Source organism: Podarcis tiliguerta (genome assembly GCF_965153285.1).
Source record: "Podarcis tiliguerta genome assembly, chromosome: 12".
Lineage (NCBI taxonomy): Eukaryota > Metazoa > Chordata > Lepidosauria > Squamata > Lacertidae > Podarcis > Podarcis tiliguerta.
The window spans coordinates 9,272,746-9,289,045 of record NC_139545.1 but is presented as its reverse complement, the minus strand read 5'-3'; the positions used below and the strand labels follow the sequence as shown (position 1 = coordinate 9,289,045).

The following is a 16,300-nucleotide window of genomic DNA, read 5'->3' as shown; positions in this document are numbered from 1 at the left end:
ACTGGACTGATGGAGATACAGATCACTGGTGAGAGTAGATTTCACAATGGCTTTGCCAATCTCCCTGTCTATTCTTCAAACCCCAATCAACTCCAAGACTAGGGAGATGGTGGGTATGATTCAGGAAAGATAGATTATTCTATTTCACTCAATTTCACATGTGTTTGATTCATAAGCCCATTATCTTTAGTCGTAATCTGCTTTTTTTTAAAAAAAAAAAAAAAGTCCATATGGAAAAATCTCTGCAACATTCAGCTTCATTATATAGATAGAGGGTGACTACCTGTTGTAAGCAGATTATGTGGCTAAACGGGAGCTTATCAAAAAAGGAAAGCTGAGGCTTTTGTGTATTCATGAAGCAAAATAATTTCACTACATTTGCCTCTTCCTTCTAACAAGAAACTTTCCTGTTTTACAACAGAAATATTCTGCAGTGTCTCTCTGCAACATATCTACTGAGGTCCTAAAAGTCATCAATGCAACAGAGGAGCTCATAGCAGAATCTACAGGTCCTTGTGATTTTGCAGCAGATGTCTCTGACAAAGGCAAAGGAGAATTCCCCCTGGGTGCAGACCCTATCAGACTTGATGAGCAGCTCACCACACTGGAAGAAAATGTAAGAGTGGCAGAAGACTTCATGTTCTATCTGTCTGTGCTGTGGGTAGTCCTGCTTAGCTTAGTCTTGTGGGAAAAGAGAGCCGCTGGTTTCGAATGGCAATTGTGTATACAAAAAACCCAAGCAAACTATAAGACAAAAGCCCTGTTTAGGTATTCTGAATCAGAGCAAAGCCCCCCCATTCTTATTGTTATTCCTGTGAGATTTAGAATCAGGGTTCTAAAATGCATCTGACAGCATAAGAATGGGATAGCAACAGACACAGAGCAACAGAGACAGAGCTGCAGGTATAGGGCAGAATAATAATAATAATAATAATAATAATAATAATAATATAATAATAATAATAATAATAATAATAATAATAATTAATAATTAATAATAAAAAATAAATAAAAACATCTGTCCCTCTGTGTGAATCACTTCTTTCATGTTTACTTATCTCTGATTCAGGAAAACACATTTATGCAGTAGTAGTAAAGTTGAAGCCAGGTTTGGATGAGCTGTTGGGGCATTTTCCATAGTCAGGGAAAGGTGAATGAGGTCTCGAACCAAAGCACGGAACAAGTAGATTAGCAAAGAAAATCAAGCACACACGTACGCTCTCTAAGTTTAACTTACAAACAGAGCACGTCTGCGAATTTTCACTAGTCCTCATTAATATTCCAAAATCAATCAAGCATATTGTTTGTTAAGTCGGAATGTTCATCTTTTATTCATCCATTTCTGTCCTAAGCTCCTCTGGGGACAAAATGAATGTAAAAATCACTTGGGGGGGGGGGGGGCAAAGCATTTTTTAAAGGGCTGTATCCTTTGAGCTGAGACTTGTCATGTTGAAGATAGCCTCGTGATCACACACAGGCTCACCACTGTAGTTACATGAATGTAAACAAATTTGGAGTCATTGGCTTGGATCCAAATATCCCACTGTGCGAGTTAGGAGCACACCTGCTTCTTTGGAGGGATGAGACTCACAATCCACCCCCCCCCCCCAATATCAAAAGTCCTCTTGTATTCTCCTGAAATACTTGCTCTGGAACCACTTTTGATAATGCAGGACCTGGGGCTGGAGAAGAGGAAAATCTTCCTTTCCCCACCTTCATGAGCAAAAGTGCCTCTTGCTTGTACAGTATGATCTTGGCCAAAGCAATGTTTTGCAGACACTGGCATCCCAAACTGCAATGTTTCTACTTACGCATTTGTCTCTAAAGCACCTCTGCCAGACTGTCAGTGTTTTGCAGAAGGGAGGAAATTTAGGTTTGATTAATTAAAGTGGCTTAAAGCGTGCCCTAGCACAACAAATTCACTTTAAACAGAAAAGAAACTGCCTTTTGCACTTCCAAATCTGATGGGGAAACACATTAAAATGTGGAATGAATGAATGATTAATGCAGTGTTGGTCAGTAGTGGTCAGTGGGGTGGCGGCAGGAACCTCAGGCCCTAGTGCTTAAAGAGGCCCCAAAGCTGTAGACTTACCTAACTGGATTCTGGCACATGTACTGCTTAGGTCTACCTAACAGCCGGCAGTGTGTATGGCTTGGAGAGTCAGCTCAATGACCTTGAGGATGCAGCACGCAGAATTAACAGCATTAGTTCAGAATCAGAGTTGGCTGACCTGGAAGACCAAGTGGCAACAGCAGCAGCACAGGTTCATCATGCAGAACTTCAGGTGAGATGAACAGCTAGCTCCCCAGTTCGTACCTGCCAGATAATTTCGTATTCTTTCATTGTGTTAAACAACCACCCGTGAGATGGACTCAGCTACATTCATCACAATACTGTATATAAAGCCCTTAGCAACTTGCAGGCATTTTGCCTGCAAGATCTTCTTTCCCCATACATTCCCGCTCGACCATTTCAATCTGTGGAACTAGTACTGCTATCAATGTTGCATAATACTCATTCCACATTTGTAAGAAATCAATCCTTTAGTGTGGCAGCGTGGGACTCCCTGCTTTTTGACACCAGGCAGGCACCTTCCTACTAAAAACATTTCTGATTGAACAAGTCTACCCGGATATGTGTTTTCATCTGTTTTCATTGCTGATTTGAATTATTGTTTGAATGTTTCTTTTAAAGATTTCAGATATAGAGAGCAGAATTTCAGCACTAACAGTGGCAGGCTTGAATGTAGCTCCGTGTGTTCATCTGACAAGGAAACGTGACCAACAGCAAACAAACCAGGTGAGAAAAATTAAACCAGTAGCCACCCCACTGATCCAACCAGACTTGTGTAGTGAAGCAGGCACACATCTGTATGGCCAAAGCTGGTATAGATGCCCACTGAAATGTGTGTCAACATCTGCAGCATAATCCTCACCTAGTCCTCATTAAGCTGGCCATGTGTCTGTAAGGCAGGTGGGGGATGGATGTCCCTGGTCTGCTGTGGTCCAGACTACTAGCCCTTGCATTTGACCAGCTGTATGTAGCCAGAGTTGGACTGGAGCCAGTATTGGTTCCCTGTTATGTGCTAATCATTTACTAATAAACTGTGGGGCGTTTTTCATCCCATAGATGCACACGATAGACACATCAAGACAGCAGAGACGAAAGCTTCCAGCTCCACCAGTGACAGGTACTGAAAAACAGTGGAAAACAACAGTATGCTTGTTTTGATTCTGTAGTACATATTGACTTCCCCTGCACTTGAGCTCAAGCTTTGGCAGATTGAGTGGATAAGACCAAGGATGGGTCCAAACGGTCAAGAAGGCGATTTCTGCACATGCTGTTAGAGGGAAGTGAGGGGTGGATGGGGCCTGTCAACCTGGGAAGGTAGCCCATCCAGAGAAGGAAAACTCTGATCCTAAACCTCTGCTGCCTTGTGGGGTATCCTTGGGAGAATAAACCCTACACAAATTCAGAGTGGAGTCCCTAAGACGGTTGGATGGCACCTTTGTTTGTCTCCTTCCAGCAACTCTGCAGCCAACCTGGTGCCAAACACATTGCTCTGCTTTCCTTTGGAACACATCAGCGAGGCTGAGAGGGGGTCTTGTCTGGGCAGCCAAGGACCTCCAGACACTGCCCAGGCTGGCACCCCAGGGAGATCACGCCGTGCTGCTAGTACAGTGGTTTGACTTCACCCCCAGGGATGCACTCCATTGTCTCTCAAGAAAGATGGGTGCCAACATCAGCAGCCAATATGACCAATTTAGGAACAATGGAAAATTATACTAGGGATGTTAAATTCTTGAGAATAATCTTTTGGAGAATATTGTCGAGAATATTCTCGATTAATATGAATATTAGAGAATTTTCATTTGAAATAGGATGTCAGGGAACTGCCATCGGAGCGGGAGGTGGAGAGGAGGCTCCCGGACGATGGTGGAGAGGGTCCTAGTAGAAGGAGGGATAGCCCATCTGCTGGGGAAGGTAATCAGCGTAACACCAGTGTGAAAGGGTGAGGAGATAGAGGAATCGGAGAGGTGGCTCCAGGACTCTTCGCAGGAGACCAGCGGAGAGGGGACGAGTGCTCCGTTGCCCACACCCACCTTGCGCAGGAAACTTTCGCGCAGGCAACGGGGGAGGAGACTGGGCGTCAAACAGCTTCTATGTTGGAAGCGGTTTAAGAAACGCCCACTGATGGATTCTGCCAGCGACTGAGGCAGCCACGGATCTTGAGGCTGTCCTGACGGAAAGGGTTCAACCATGCAACCTAGCCAGGAGTAAAGGCAACTTACGCACGAGCAACCCCTAGAACCATTACATAGGAGAATATTTGTTTTAATGCATTGAAAATGATATAATTTTAATGCATTGAAAATGATATAATTAGTTAATATACATGTTTATTCATGGGTAAACTTGTTCAGATGGCAACCAAAAACTGTACAGATACTTTTATGCAATGGGGCAATGCAGTGAATTCACATTCGTTGATTTTTTGCACCGAACCATTCTAAGGTGATGGCACCAGTGATTGTCATGTTAAGCTTTGGTATAAGGAAACTCAGTAGTTAAATCATATTTTATTCTTCCATTAGAACATGTACATATAGGACAAGTCAAAATATACAATTGGCATGTTAAGGTTTGATACAAGTAAATTCAGTAATAGGCTATCTTGTGTTTCTAATAGTTCTAACACTTCATAGCTGTTTTGGTGACTAAAACACAGCTTGATAAACAAGGCTATATATGCATATATATAATAAAGGAGCCATTAACATTAAATATATTATCATTATATGATAATATATTTCAGTATGTCAATCTCTGGTAAATGGCACTGCAAAAACCAGCAACTGGCACTAAATAAAAATATAGAAACGTCAACTGTTTAAATCAAGGCCACCTCACATGCTGTTACACAGAATTGTATAGGCCTAGGTACTTTAAGTGTATAAAGCATTAAACATGCTTTCGGGGGGGGGGGAATCACACTGGTCAAGGGTATAGAATTGCAAATAATGTCACAACAAAATAGAAAAAAGGCTATTACATATAGTTGAAATACATATGAATACAAATGTTCATCAAATTAAATGAATAGCATTTTTAAAACTAAAAATAAATAAAAATGTTTTTTGTAGCTCACATTTCAGAACTGCCAATGGTGAATGACACAATGCCCATTAATATAACTGGATCAAAAAATAATTATTCATTACTTATACTGGCAATATCATAACTTGACTTATTATTTACTAGATTTTTTAAAAATGTGGGTTGTAAAACTAGTTCTTACATTAGAATTTACAGTTTGTGAATAATATTCTCCGGAGAATTCTCAAGAACATTCTCACCTCACATCACTAACTATGAGTTTATTATACATGTTAAAATTTTGGATATTTCAAAGCCAGATTAAAAACAAACAATCATAACTTTATTATAAATAAAATTGCTGCCTTAAAATATTTTCTGTGTATACTTACCTGGGAGTATCTCATGGAATTCACTGGACCTTCCATCTGAGAATATACAGCACTGCAAATGAATGGCAGTTAGCAGGAACAGTTTTATTTTAGAAAAGCATTTTAGAAACAATTTTGAGAGGGTGGGTTGCTAGCTACATTCCCCACCCTAATCTTCCCATTTTTCCCCATATCTGGGTGGAGATGGGACAGGATTTTTTTCTGGGCTTTTTTGTCATTAAAGCTGAATGAAATTGATATTAACTATCTTTTGCCATTTCTTCTTGAGGGTCATACAACAAGCATGTCATTTGTATTAATTATTCACATATGCACTCTAACTGTATAGCACATTCTAAGCATATCTGCCCCTCCTCTAATAATTCTGGGTACAGTACGATATCCCTTGCAGAGTTACAGTTCCTAGCTACCCCTAACAAACTACAGTGCTCAGAATTCTTCGAGGGAAAGAAACCTTCTTTGAATGTGCTTCAGATGTACACAGCCTAAGAAATACTCGGCTGAAAGTCTCTTTCTACCACCGCCAAAATTTCCTACTTCAGAGGGAAGCCTGGGAAATTACCGTATTTTTTGCTCCATAAGACTCATTTTTTCCCTCCCAAAAAGTAAGGGGAAATGTGTGTGTGTCTTATGGAGCGAATGCAGGCTGCGCAGCTATCCCAGAAGCCAGAACAGCAAGAGGGATCGCTGCTTTCACTGCGCAGCGATCCCTCTTGCTGTTCTGGCTTCTGGGATTCAGAATATTTTTTTCTTGTTTTCCTCCTCCAAAAACTAGGTGCGTCTTGTGGTCTGGTGCGTCTTATAGAGCGAAAAATACGGTACGCGGTGCACTTTCAGCAAGAGATAACTCCACAGGAAAGAGGTAGTGTTGTCTCATGATTGGAAGACATACTGCAGCCTTCGCAAATGGGTGCATTCCAGCTTTGATGGACTACAACTCCCACAATCCATCATCATTGATGGATGATGGAGCTGATAGGCACTACAGTCATATAAACATCTGGAGGCCACCAGGTTGAGAATGGCTCATACTGCATCTTCCAGATTTGAACCTTGCCCCCCCCACTTCTTTTGTAGGAGCTTAGCTACACATGTTGCCTCCTCCATCATTCTCTTGAATTTATGCAGAACGCTGGTGACGACTCTTTTTTCAGGTGAAGACATGGACGCATCTCCGGTTACACCTGTTAGAACATTCAACAGGAATTTCATACTCCAAGGATCTCTCACGCAGAGAACCAAAAAGGAGAGGAAAAGCACTGCCAAGGATAAGAAGGTAAGTACCAAGTAGAAGCTTACAGAGCAACCTGAAGCAGAGGAAGCCGGCATAAGTTGATGCTGGTTTAAGTTACCCCAGTTCCAAACTCTGTTCAGGAGTGAGGTTATTGCTAGCTGATCCAGAACGAGCTTGGCAGGAGGAAAACAAGCCTTTACAATACAGTCTGACTTACACCACCCCATTTGCTAGTATAACTTCTGCTGGGTTGCCAGGTCTTGTGACCGAGTGAAAAGAAGTTTGGAGTAGATGTAATACTCTACTCACCCTCCATAACACCCCTTTGGGGGCTTATGCCAACATAGATAGATAGATAGATAGATAGATAGATAGATAGATAGATAGATAATTTATTATGGTCGGAGACCAGCTTATAAAACACACTTGGGGTACAGTCACAGAAGGAAAACAAACAATTAAAACAATGTACAACAATAAATTTAAAAACAATGTACAACAATAAACTACCGCAGGGAGCTGACCCAGAGTCACCCATAAAACCGAGTTTGGGGATTTTCTTAACGAACTAGTTTGAGTTGGGAGATGGTCTGTGCCTACAGATATGTACACAGAATCTGGCGACCATCCAGGTCGTCTTCTGATCTTTGCCTAACAGGAAAAGGTTGAATTTTTGCTTTTCCGGGAGGTCAGCAAGCCTCACCAGTAGGGGATCAATGGTCTTACTACAAGCCTCTTCATAAAAGGGACATCTAAAGAACAAGTGCTCTGGGCTTCCTATACCCCCCAATGAACAGGCGCAAAGTCTCTGAGCATATGGGACTTATTTAAAGGCTCCTTCCAGGACCGGCGAGAGCAGAGCCGAGCTTCCAACATAAGTTGCTTGAGGGTTGCCAGCCTAGACCTGAGATAGCCCAGGGCCCACCTCTCCCAAACTCACTCATCCCAGTGGTTCTTGGGTTTGCTGTTTCTCTCCCAAAACCCAGATCTTAAGAGGAAAAAACCCCAAAACTTTCAAACTTCATTACAAGTTTTGAATTCTAAAATTCGTTTACCAACGAAATGTATTGAATCAAGCAGGAACTTCATGCTGCAACTCAAAAAAACACGTGTGTATTTTTAACACCATCATTTTTGCGATACGTCATCCCGGTTATAAAATGACTTCAAAATCTCAGTTTCTAAATTAAATTTTTTTGAACTTCAAAGCCAAAATTGAGTTTTAGAAATGAGTAACATGTTAAGCCTAAATTACAATTTTTTGTTCACCTTTGGGAAGAACAGTGAGGTGCAACTGACCAAGAGACCTTTGGAATAGCCCTTTCACCATTGTGGACTTTGGATCATTGAGCCTGTAAATAGTCTGATCCCATGAGTTAAATAATTGCCTTTTAGAAGTTTTGCTGTATATTTATATTATTTCGTTATCAAATTTAATGTTTCTTTAATTCTGTATTTCCCCTTTTTAGGAACCAACAATAGGGTCTGCTGTAATGTACTAGAATTCTATAATTCTACTGCCATTAACACACTGCCTGAGGCTACACACTCGAGTGCCTTTATATAACAGCCATTGTATACATCCAATAAAAAAATGGACCCTCAAGAACCCACAATGCCTCGGTAATAGGGCTTTGCTTGGATACCTCACTGAGAAAGCTGTTCAAGTCTTCAGCATTGTGGTCTGCTGTTGGAAGCTCTGCCTTAAAGTTCTCATGAGACTCCAAATAGGACGTCGAGTTTCATATAAGCAAGGCTCCATGTTTTAAGATGCACTCCCCCCCCCCCCATTGTCAACTGTTCTAAAATACGTTGTCTTTAAAATACAGTATGTTTTGTATTCCTAATTCATCCGTTAACGTCAGCCGATATCCCACGTGTAGATCAAGGAAAAACTGAAGCCATCCACCCCGTCATCCAGATTTGCTTGGACCTTACTGTTCACACAGTCATAGTCATGTATGTATTGTTGAGCAATAAGAGAAACTCCAAAAGTAACTTGGGTAAATCACAAAGCAAATGCTGGAAAGGGATGGCCACTGGGGAGCTTAAATGGGAAGGAAAGCATTTTTCCGTTTGTGATCTGTGCTTGCCTTCCATGAGTGTTGTAAGTGGAAGATATGGGTGCTTCCAGATACGAGCTTTATAAATCTAAAAGGTAGCTCAGATTCGTTTTTTTATATGCACACTATTATCAAATTAGGGGACGCGGGTGGCGCTCTGGGTTAAACCACTACTGAGCCTAGGACTTGCTGATCAGAAGGTTGGCAGTTCTAATGCCCGCGACGGGGTGAGCTCCCGTTGCTCAGTCCCTGCTCCTGCCAACCTAGCAGTTTGAAAGCACCTCAAAGTGCAAGTAGATAAATAGGTACCACTCCGGCGGGAAGGTAAACGGCGTTTCCGTGCACTGCTCTGGTTTGCCAGAAGTGGCTTAGTCATGCTGGCCACATTACCCGGAAGCTGTACGCCGGCTTCCTCGGCCAATAAAGCGAGATGAGTGCCGCAACCCTAGAGTCGGTCACGACTGGACCTAATGGTCAGGGGTCCCTTTACCTATTGTCAATTAGCTTTCATCCCCCCCCCCCCCCCCCCCCCGGTTATGGACATCTGTTGCTATTCAGTTATTAGCAATGCACAGAGCTTGAAAGAATGCATCTGTGCTGGGCCTTTTATGTCAAACCCCCTCCCCCACTACAGTTCCATTCTGAGCATATGTGCAGGTACTTTTGTGCAATCATTAAAAAAAAAATTACCAGAAGTGCTATTACAAGCCTTTATTTATCTTAATTCACAACAGGAAACAGAGGTTTGTACTTTCTTTTTCAGGGTGGGTGGGCTTGGGGGGCAGGAATCAATTTCCATTCATTTGTTCTTTTCCATAATGATAATAATAATACTGAGGTCTTTTGCAAGAGTGATACTTAGCTGTTTGATTTGGATGCAGCAGTATCCAAAACAATTAATAATGTAATACTTTGCAGACCCCTGTAACCATCAGCGGCATAAACAAACAGTCCCCCAACCAAATGAACAGCAGCACATCAGCAACGAAGAACTGAAATGCTCATCCAAAGACCTCTGTATTAAAATTGTGTGTTGAGTCAGTAATTCCTTGCATGTACTGTTTGAGGATCTTGAGAGAGCAGCTCCTCCAAACTGGGCTGTTGAAATTCGGACAGGCCTTCCGCATGTGGCAATCTGCAGAAACAGGCACACTCGTATTGTTTGGGCCATGGCCACCAGAAACGAAATGGCTAGGTTGTGCTCATGTGAGGAGCACACTCAGAGGTAGGAGTGTGGTGGTAGAGGCTGTTTATCAATACACCAACTCACACCTAACAAACCACTGGGCTAAAGAACTTTCACACCAGCAATGGCTGTGCATGTTCAATGAGGTATTTTACTTTCCATGTTAAGGAAATCGGGGTGTGTGTGTGTGGAAAAGGGTATGGACTGACATTTTGATGACAACCGTGTCAGGCAGATGCTGGGCAAACCTTGTGTTCATGAGCAGTCCTGATTCCACAATAAATTCCTATCTCGAAGCACCCTATATTTGCTTGTTAAATGAACTTCCCCCTGGATGAATTATAAATCTCTCCCATTCTCAACAAAAGGCACGTGCAGCTGAAATCAGTCCTAGTCTTTCCACTGCTAGAACTGGTCTCCGAGTCTGTAACTTCAGAGCCTTTCCTAGAATATAAGATTCAGATTAATGCACATTCGCTTCACCTTCAGTTACAAAAGTGAGCTAGCCATAAAGTGTAGGTGATCACCCTAATATGGGACTATATATATATATATATATATATATATATATATAGGTACTTTTAGAAGTGTGTGTTTGCAGTTTAATGATCAGATAGTCCCTTGATTGAGAGTCTATTATTGATTCCTTTGTTCCCACCAGAGTGTGCGGAAGGGGCTTTTGGAATCACTGGTCCTTTTCAGAAAGTCATAATTTCGATGGATGGTTCTGTTTCAGGGCTCTCAACCCCCACAATCTAGACAAGTGAGGTCCATCAATCAGTCTGTACTGCTTACTATGTGCTCATTATGGCTGACTTGGCTGGCAAAAACTGGTGCTGGGCCAGAATCATTTAGTGGCTTTAGCAGTTGATTTGGTTGAGTATGTGAGCTAAAATCCAGGCAGCAACACTGGGCACATTAGAATGAACAGCAAATAGGTTTGTTGCTGCAAGCCCTACTGTGGTCAGGACACTGTGTACAAGATTGCAGCCTCGTGCTCTTTTTCTGATAATCTTCATACAACTAGCAACCCAGGTTCTATGCGACAAATGCTAACACATTAGAACCCCCACTTCACTCATAAGCATGCATTAAAAGGCTAGACTTAATGCCTTTACCACTCTTTAATTGTAAGAATAGAAGACTGGTTAAAACAGATTCTGGCTGCAATCCCAGGGAGTAAATCCTACTGAGCTTAATGTCACTTACTGCTGAGTAAACAGGCTTAGGATTGCACTACAATGGAATTGCGTACCTGCAACAATGTTAGTTTCATTACTTTCGTTTGGGTTTGTGTATTCCTAGGCCCTTATCTAAAATCCCTATCCACATTCACTCCCTTTTTTAACATGCTGCAGACAAAATGATGCTATTATATACATGCATGAAATTCTTACTAAGTTTTATAAAACTTGACTCTTCAGATGGCAGGGTTTTTTTCTGCAGTATATAAAAAACATCCATATAGTATATGATCAAATAAACTAAGCTACTTAACTAAAGTAGGGGTCTAATACAATTGTGTCGGTTTCCATTCACACCACTCTTTCTGTACTGGTCCAAGATACATTCCTAGATTCTTGTTTCTGCAGGTCTGTGTGTGTTAACGAAATGTCAATAATGATGGCTGGTCTACATAATTGTCCAATGATATTATTAGCTACTATTGTGTATGTAATATTCAATCCAACATGACTAATTTTAATAGATAACTCTTTGACTTTTGTTCTGTTGGTGTGATATAAAACAAAACTGAGTTTGGAATAGAATGTTTTCCATAAGAGGCATGAGAAGCAACTACTGTGTTCAAATGTTAAACTATTCAGTCATCTTTGACAAAAATGTGTACTTGTAGACATTGCAAAAAAAAAAGTCAAATCCCTGCCTGCTGTATGGCATTTCGATTTTTACAAAGGTTTACCTGTGCCAAATGTGCAAAGATTTAATTTACCGTTTTAAAGAAAACCATAAAATGTATATGTTATAGCACACAAATAATTATTTTGTCATCCAGTGAGTTCAATCCTTAGTGTCAATATTTATATTTAGATTTTTTTATATATATAAATGAAGAATATTTTAATGGTTAAGATAATATGATTCAGTCTGAGTGGAACTTAATGCTTGCCTTGTTGTTGTTATCTGCATTTTTGCCAGGAATTATTGTGAAGAGAAATGATATGAGAGTAAAACAAATGATTTACGGAAAAATACGTGGTTTTTAGGGGCCCTGATTGATACAGAAAACATGTAATGTACTCAGTATGCTTGGATTTGTGTATATATATATTGCTGACCAGATGTATGTATGGGATTTAAGGCCAGCTATTACAATACAGTATACGCTCTAGTAGTAGATGAACCTGCTGCTCATACATTCCTATCGTATGTTGGAGGACTGCATTGACCTGAGAATGCTTCCAGCCATGCCCTAAGGAGACGTCCATCTCAGAGAGAATTAGGCCAAAGCCCAATACACGGAGAACTATTTTTGTTATGTCCCCTCCATTAATCCCAGGCTATGGATCTGAGTTTGACAGAACCCCAAATTCCAAGTGGTTTTCCGTATGGGTCATTCCATCAAGTGATCCACCTTTTTTTTAACCTCATGTCATCCAATTTTCTTAACATTTTGTACACTTGTTGAATGACTGGCTCCAGTAACCAACTCCAGTGCAACCAACTCCTTGCCTTGCAGGTGCCGATGAGAGCTGCAGACCACCAGGCTGCTGTATTGGTAACAGCCTAAAATCAGACAAGAGTTCAGATTTCACATCTTTCTTTCTTTTTAATAGTAACCATTACATAATGCTTTTATCAATGTAGTTTTCGTTCATTATAACACACTGTGAAATATTGCAGGACAGGATGCAGCCGATAACTTTTTATACAACTTATTTCAAGTGCATATCTTTTTGGTCAAACTATCATAGAATTGTAGAGTTGGAAGGGGCCACGAGGGTCCAGCGCCCTGCAATGCAGGCATCTTTTGCCCAGTGTAACAGCAAAGTTATCCCAGTTTAGCAAGAGTGACCACTGCGTCCTGTGCATACAAATGGGTGCCCCATGGAGTAAAGTCCCCTTGCATCCAGTTTCTGGAAATGTGCGCATTATGGCACATGCTGTATGGACCTTCATAAACAGCTCTCATGGTCAGCTCTGAGACTCTTGGTCTCCTGACTAAGGTAATGGGGTGGAAGATGGGACTGAATTTGTGCTCACTACACGATTTGGACGTGAATTGGATTCAAGATTTTGAATCTTAAGTACATGCCATTTGCACACGAAATAAGTACAGGGCAGCAAATCTAGACCAGGCAAATGAGCATGGGTGTGTAGAAAGGAGATGGCACTTAAAGTGAAAAAATGAAAATAAAGTTAGTTTCTGTTAAGTATAATGAGCAGAAAGAAAGTCACCAGCCATCATCATCTGCTTCTAGCGCTGCTTGTTTTTTTAAAGCAGTCAAGATAAGTTCCAAGTTTCTGCTTCTAGACCGCAGATTATTCCGACCAAACTTCAGCTGCCTTTTCCCAAACCGGCCAATGGGTCGAACTCCACGCCCCACATACCAAAATGGATCGATCTCAGGACCTGGAATTCAAAGCAGTTGGTGAACATAGACCTATCGACCCATTTATCGGTTAGCAATGCTTGGCATAACAATGTACCCGTAAATCCCCTGGTCTCTTGCAAAACACTCAAAGGTTTGTCACTGTTGACAGGAGGTATATAAAACAAACCCAAGGGAAGAACATGCCGTCAATATTTTTTTACCAATAACGCATATCATAAAAGGGATAGTATTGACAAGAGTCAAAGGACAGGTGATATATTCACTATGCAACTTGAAATGGAAATCAAGACTGCGCATCACCACCATGTGGCACTTTGGAATGGCTCCATCACAACCCGGGATGATCCGTGGCTGTCAAAGCCCAGATCTGGGCCCCAAACTGAATCAAGGGGTTGCACATTGTATAATTTATTTAATTTAATTAAGCCCTGCCTGTGTCTCCTCCCTGTGCTACCCAGCCTCCACCCACTTTGACAGCCCCAGATTACTCCAGGTGAACTCAGTGTGACTTGGGGCTGCCTCAGCTCACTCCAGCCCAATCCTAAAGCAACCCACATTGGCCTAATTGGATTCAGGATCTGGAATTCAGCCAGAGTGGTTCCACAATCCTGTTGCTGATAGATGCATTGTGGTGAGGCTAAACAACTTACAGCCCAGACAAGACCACTCTCTCGCCTGATTTCAACACAGTTCCCTTGCCTAGCCTACTTGCAGTGCCCATGAGGTGTGTATATTAGTAGTAGTGGCTGAAACAGATCTTTGGTGGGGCAGAGAAGGAGGTGAAGAGTCCCGCTGTCCTCCATAGGGCTTTGCCCCTCCCTATGACTTGCAAGACCAGAATAAGCAACGCATAAATAGCAACGCAAATACAGAAGAAATGGTACAAAATGAGAGAGGAATTTGCCCAATTTGCAGCACGGCTACAAGTCACAGCACTCAGCATTGCTTGAAGATGAAATACATATAGGTCTGGGTATTTTAGGGCTCCTGTATTTTCTTGTTCATTTTGTTATTTAAGGGCTTTGCATTTGGGGGGCCAATACAGAAGAATCTGTAGCAGCTTGCTTATTACTTTCTCTGTAAAATACCTAGGATTAGGGACAGATGAATCTATTTTATGTCCATCTCACACAGACTTTACTCGTAAGTCAATTACATGTCCACACTAATTTGCAATGTTTACCCCCCCCCCACAAAAAACCACCTTACTCAAATACTTATTTAAACTGCCAAGAACTATATCACAACATTTGAAAGTTGCAACATCTAAGTCCCAATGCAGATGTTATTCTGAAAAAGGCAGTTCAGGACATCTGCAAAGATGGAACTTGCAAAGATGGAATTTCTCATGCATCTCAACCGCAAATTTCCATAACATTTAATGGAATGCGTCTTTATGCTCTGCAGAAGTTAGTTTTGTCCCTCATGATCTTCACCTTAATTGCCAGAAGACTCCCTGTTCCCCACAGACTGTTCATTGAGAACAAAATAACAACAACCCAAACTGGCTTAAGGTAGGCTTATTTTATGGTTCCAGAGTTTATGTTTCACTCATTCAGTTCCTTGTTATCATTTCCTTCTATAATAACCAACTTTTCATTAGTAGCAAAACTGGGCTATCCAAAAGTAAATTTGTTTGGCTATTTTAAAACTCCTCAAAATGGCTCTGTGAGCTTCCAAAACATAAGGAATCTTGAGAGCACTTGAGCCACAGACTGCTGAGAGCATTGGCTGAGGGAAGATGGGATGAAAAATGAGAAGGAGCTGTTGACCTGGCTCAAACCCTTTTAACAGCTTACGGTAAGTACCCTGGAGGTGGAATTATAGTTGGGCAAAATGCAAGACAGGAAGTTAAAAACTTCCTCTTCCTACACTCCTAATTTAGTCCTGCTAGCATCATTCTGACATTTCACATAGACCTAACATGACCTTTAAAAGGACGCGGGTGGCGCTGTGGGTTAAACCACAGAGCCTAGGACTTGCTGATCAGAAGGTCGGCAGTTCGAATCCCCGTGACGGGAGGAGCTCCCGTAGCTCGGTCCCTGCTCCTGTCAACCTAGCAGTTCAAAAGCACATCAAAGTGCAAGTAGATAAATAGGTACCGCTCTGGCGGGAAGGTAAAAGGCATTTCCGTGCACTGCTCTGGTTCTCCAGAAGCAGCTTAGTCATGCTGGCCACATGACCCGGAAGCTGTACTCTGGCTCCCTCGGCCAATAAAGCGAGATGAGCGCTGCAACCCCAGAGTCGGTCACGACTGGACCTAATGGTCAGGGGTCCCTTTACCCTTTAACACGACCTTTGAAATTTGATTTTCTTGATTTTTTTTTTTTTAAGTAAAAGCAAAAGAGTAAGAATATGAAAAGCAGAGAAGTTGCTACTCACTTCGGTTGTCAATCTGGTGTTTAAAGTAGCTTCTTTGGCCGGAAGTGAAACTGACTGATAGAATCAGCACCAAGATGTAGACTGTAATCAGTTTTGATGATTTGGGTCGAGGACAAAACTGATACGGAGGAAACCCCAAGGCAAGACCACACATGATGAGTCGTCTCTAGAAACCTGAGGCATAAACATGGAAAAGAAAGAATAAGGAGAAATATACCAGCTTTCAAGAAATTATAATGCATCATTGAGAAGGAGGAAAGTCACCAACTGGCAATTGAGAGCTGCACACAAAGTTTAAAAGGCTTAAACAGAACCAAATAGTCCATATTTGTGAACTAATTCACTCATCAATACATAACAGTGTGGTACA

At 41.6% G+C, this 16,300-nt stretch overlaps 1 protein-coding gene and 1 long non-coding RNA gene across 6 annotated transcripts in view; both read left to right on the top strand.

Annotated features, from left to right (window-relative positions):
- MYRIP (myosin VIIA and Rab interacting protein) overlaps nt 1-8,340 on the top strand; it is a 143,746-nt gene extending 135,406 nt beyond the window's left edge. For all 5 annotated transcript variants that reach the window (XM_083406941.1, XM_083406944.1, XM_083406943.1 and 2 more), the window contains 6 exons: nt 422-616; nt 2,124-2,285; nt 2,696-2,800; nt 3,131-3,191; nt 6,645-6,766; nt 8,194-8,340. In XM_083406941.1, the coding sequence (XP_083263067.1) occupies nt 422-616; nt 2,124-2,285; nt 2,696-2,800; nt 3,131-3,191; nt 6,645-6,766; nt 8,194-8,226 (678 nt within the window). In that variant the 3' untranslated portion in view covers nt 8,227-8,340. The remainder of the gene's footprint in view (nt 1-421; nt 617-2,123; nt 2,286-2,695; nt 2,801-3,130; nt 3,192-6,644; nt 6,767-8,193) is intronic.
- Nucleotides 8,341-9,272: 932 nt separating this feature from the next.
- On the top strand, nt 9,273-12,335 carry LOC310661220. Its single transcript, XR_014503841.1, has 2 exons — nt 9,273-10,548; nt 10,591-12,335. It is a non-coding gene; the product is annotated as an uncharacterized lncRNA (long non-coding RNA).
- The last annotated feature ends 3,965 nt before the right edge of the window (nt 12,336-16,300 follow it).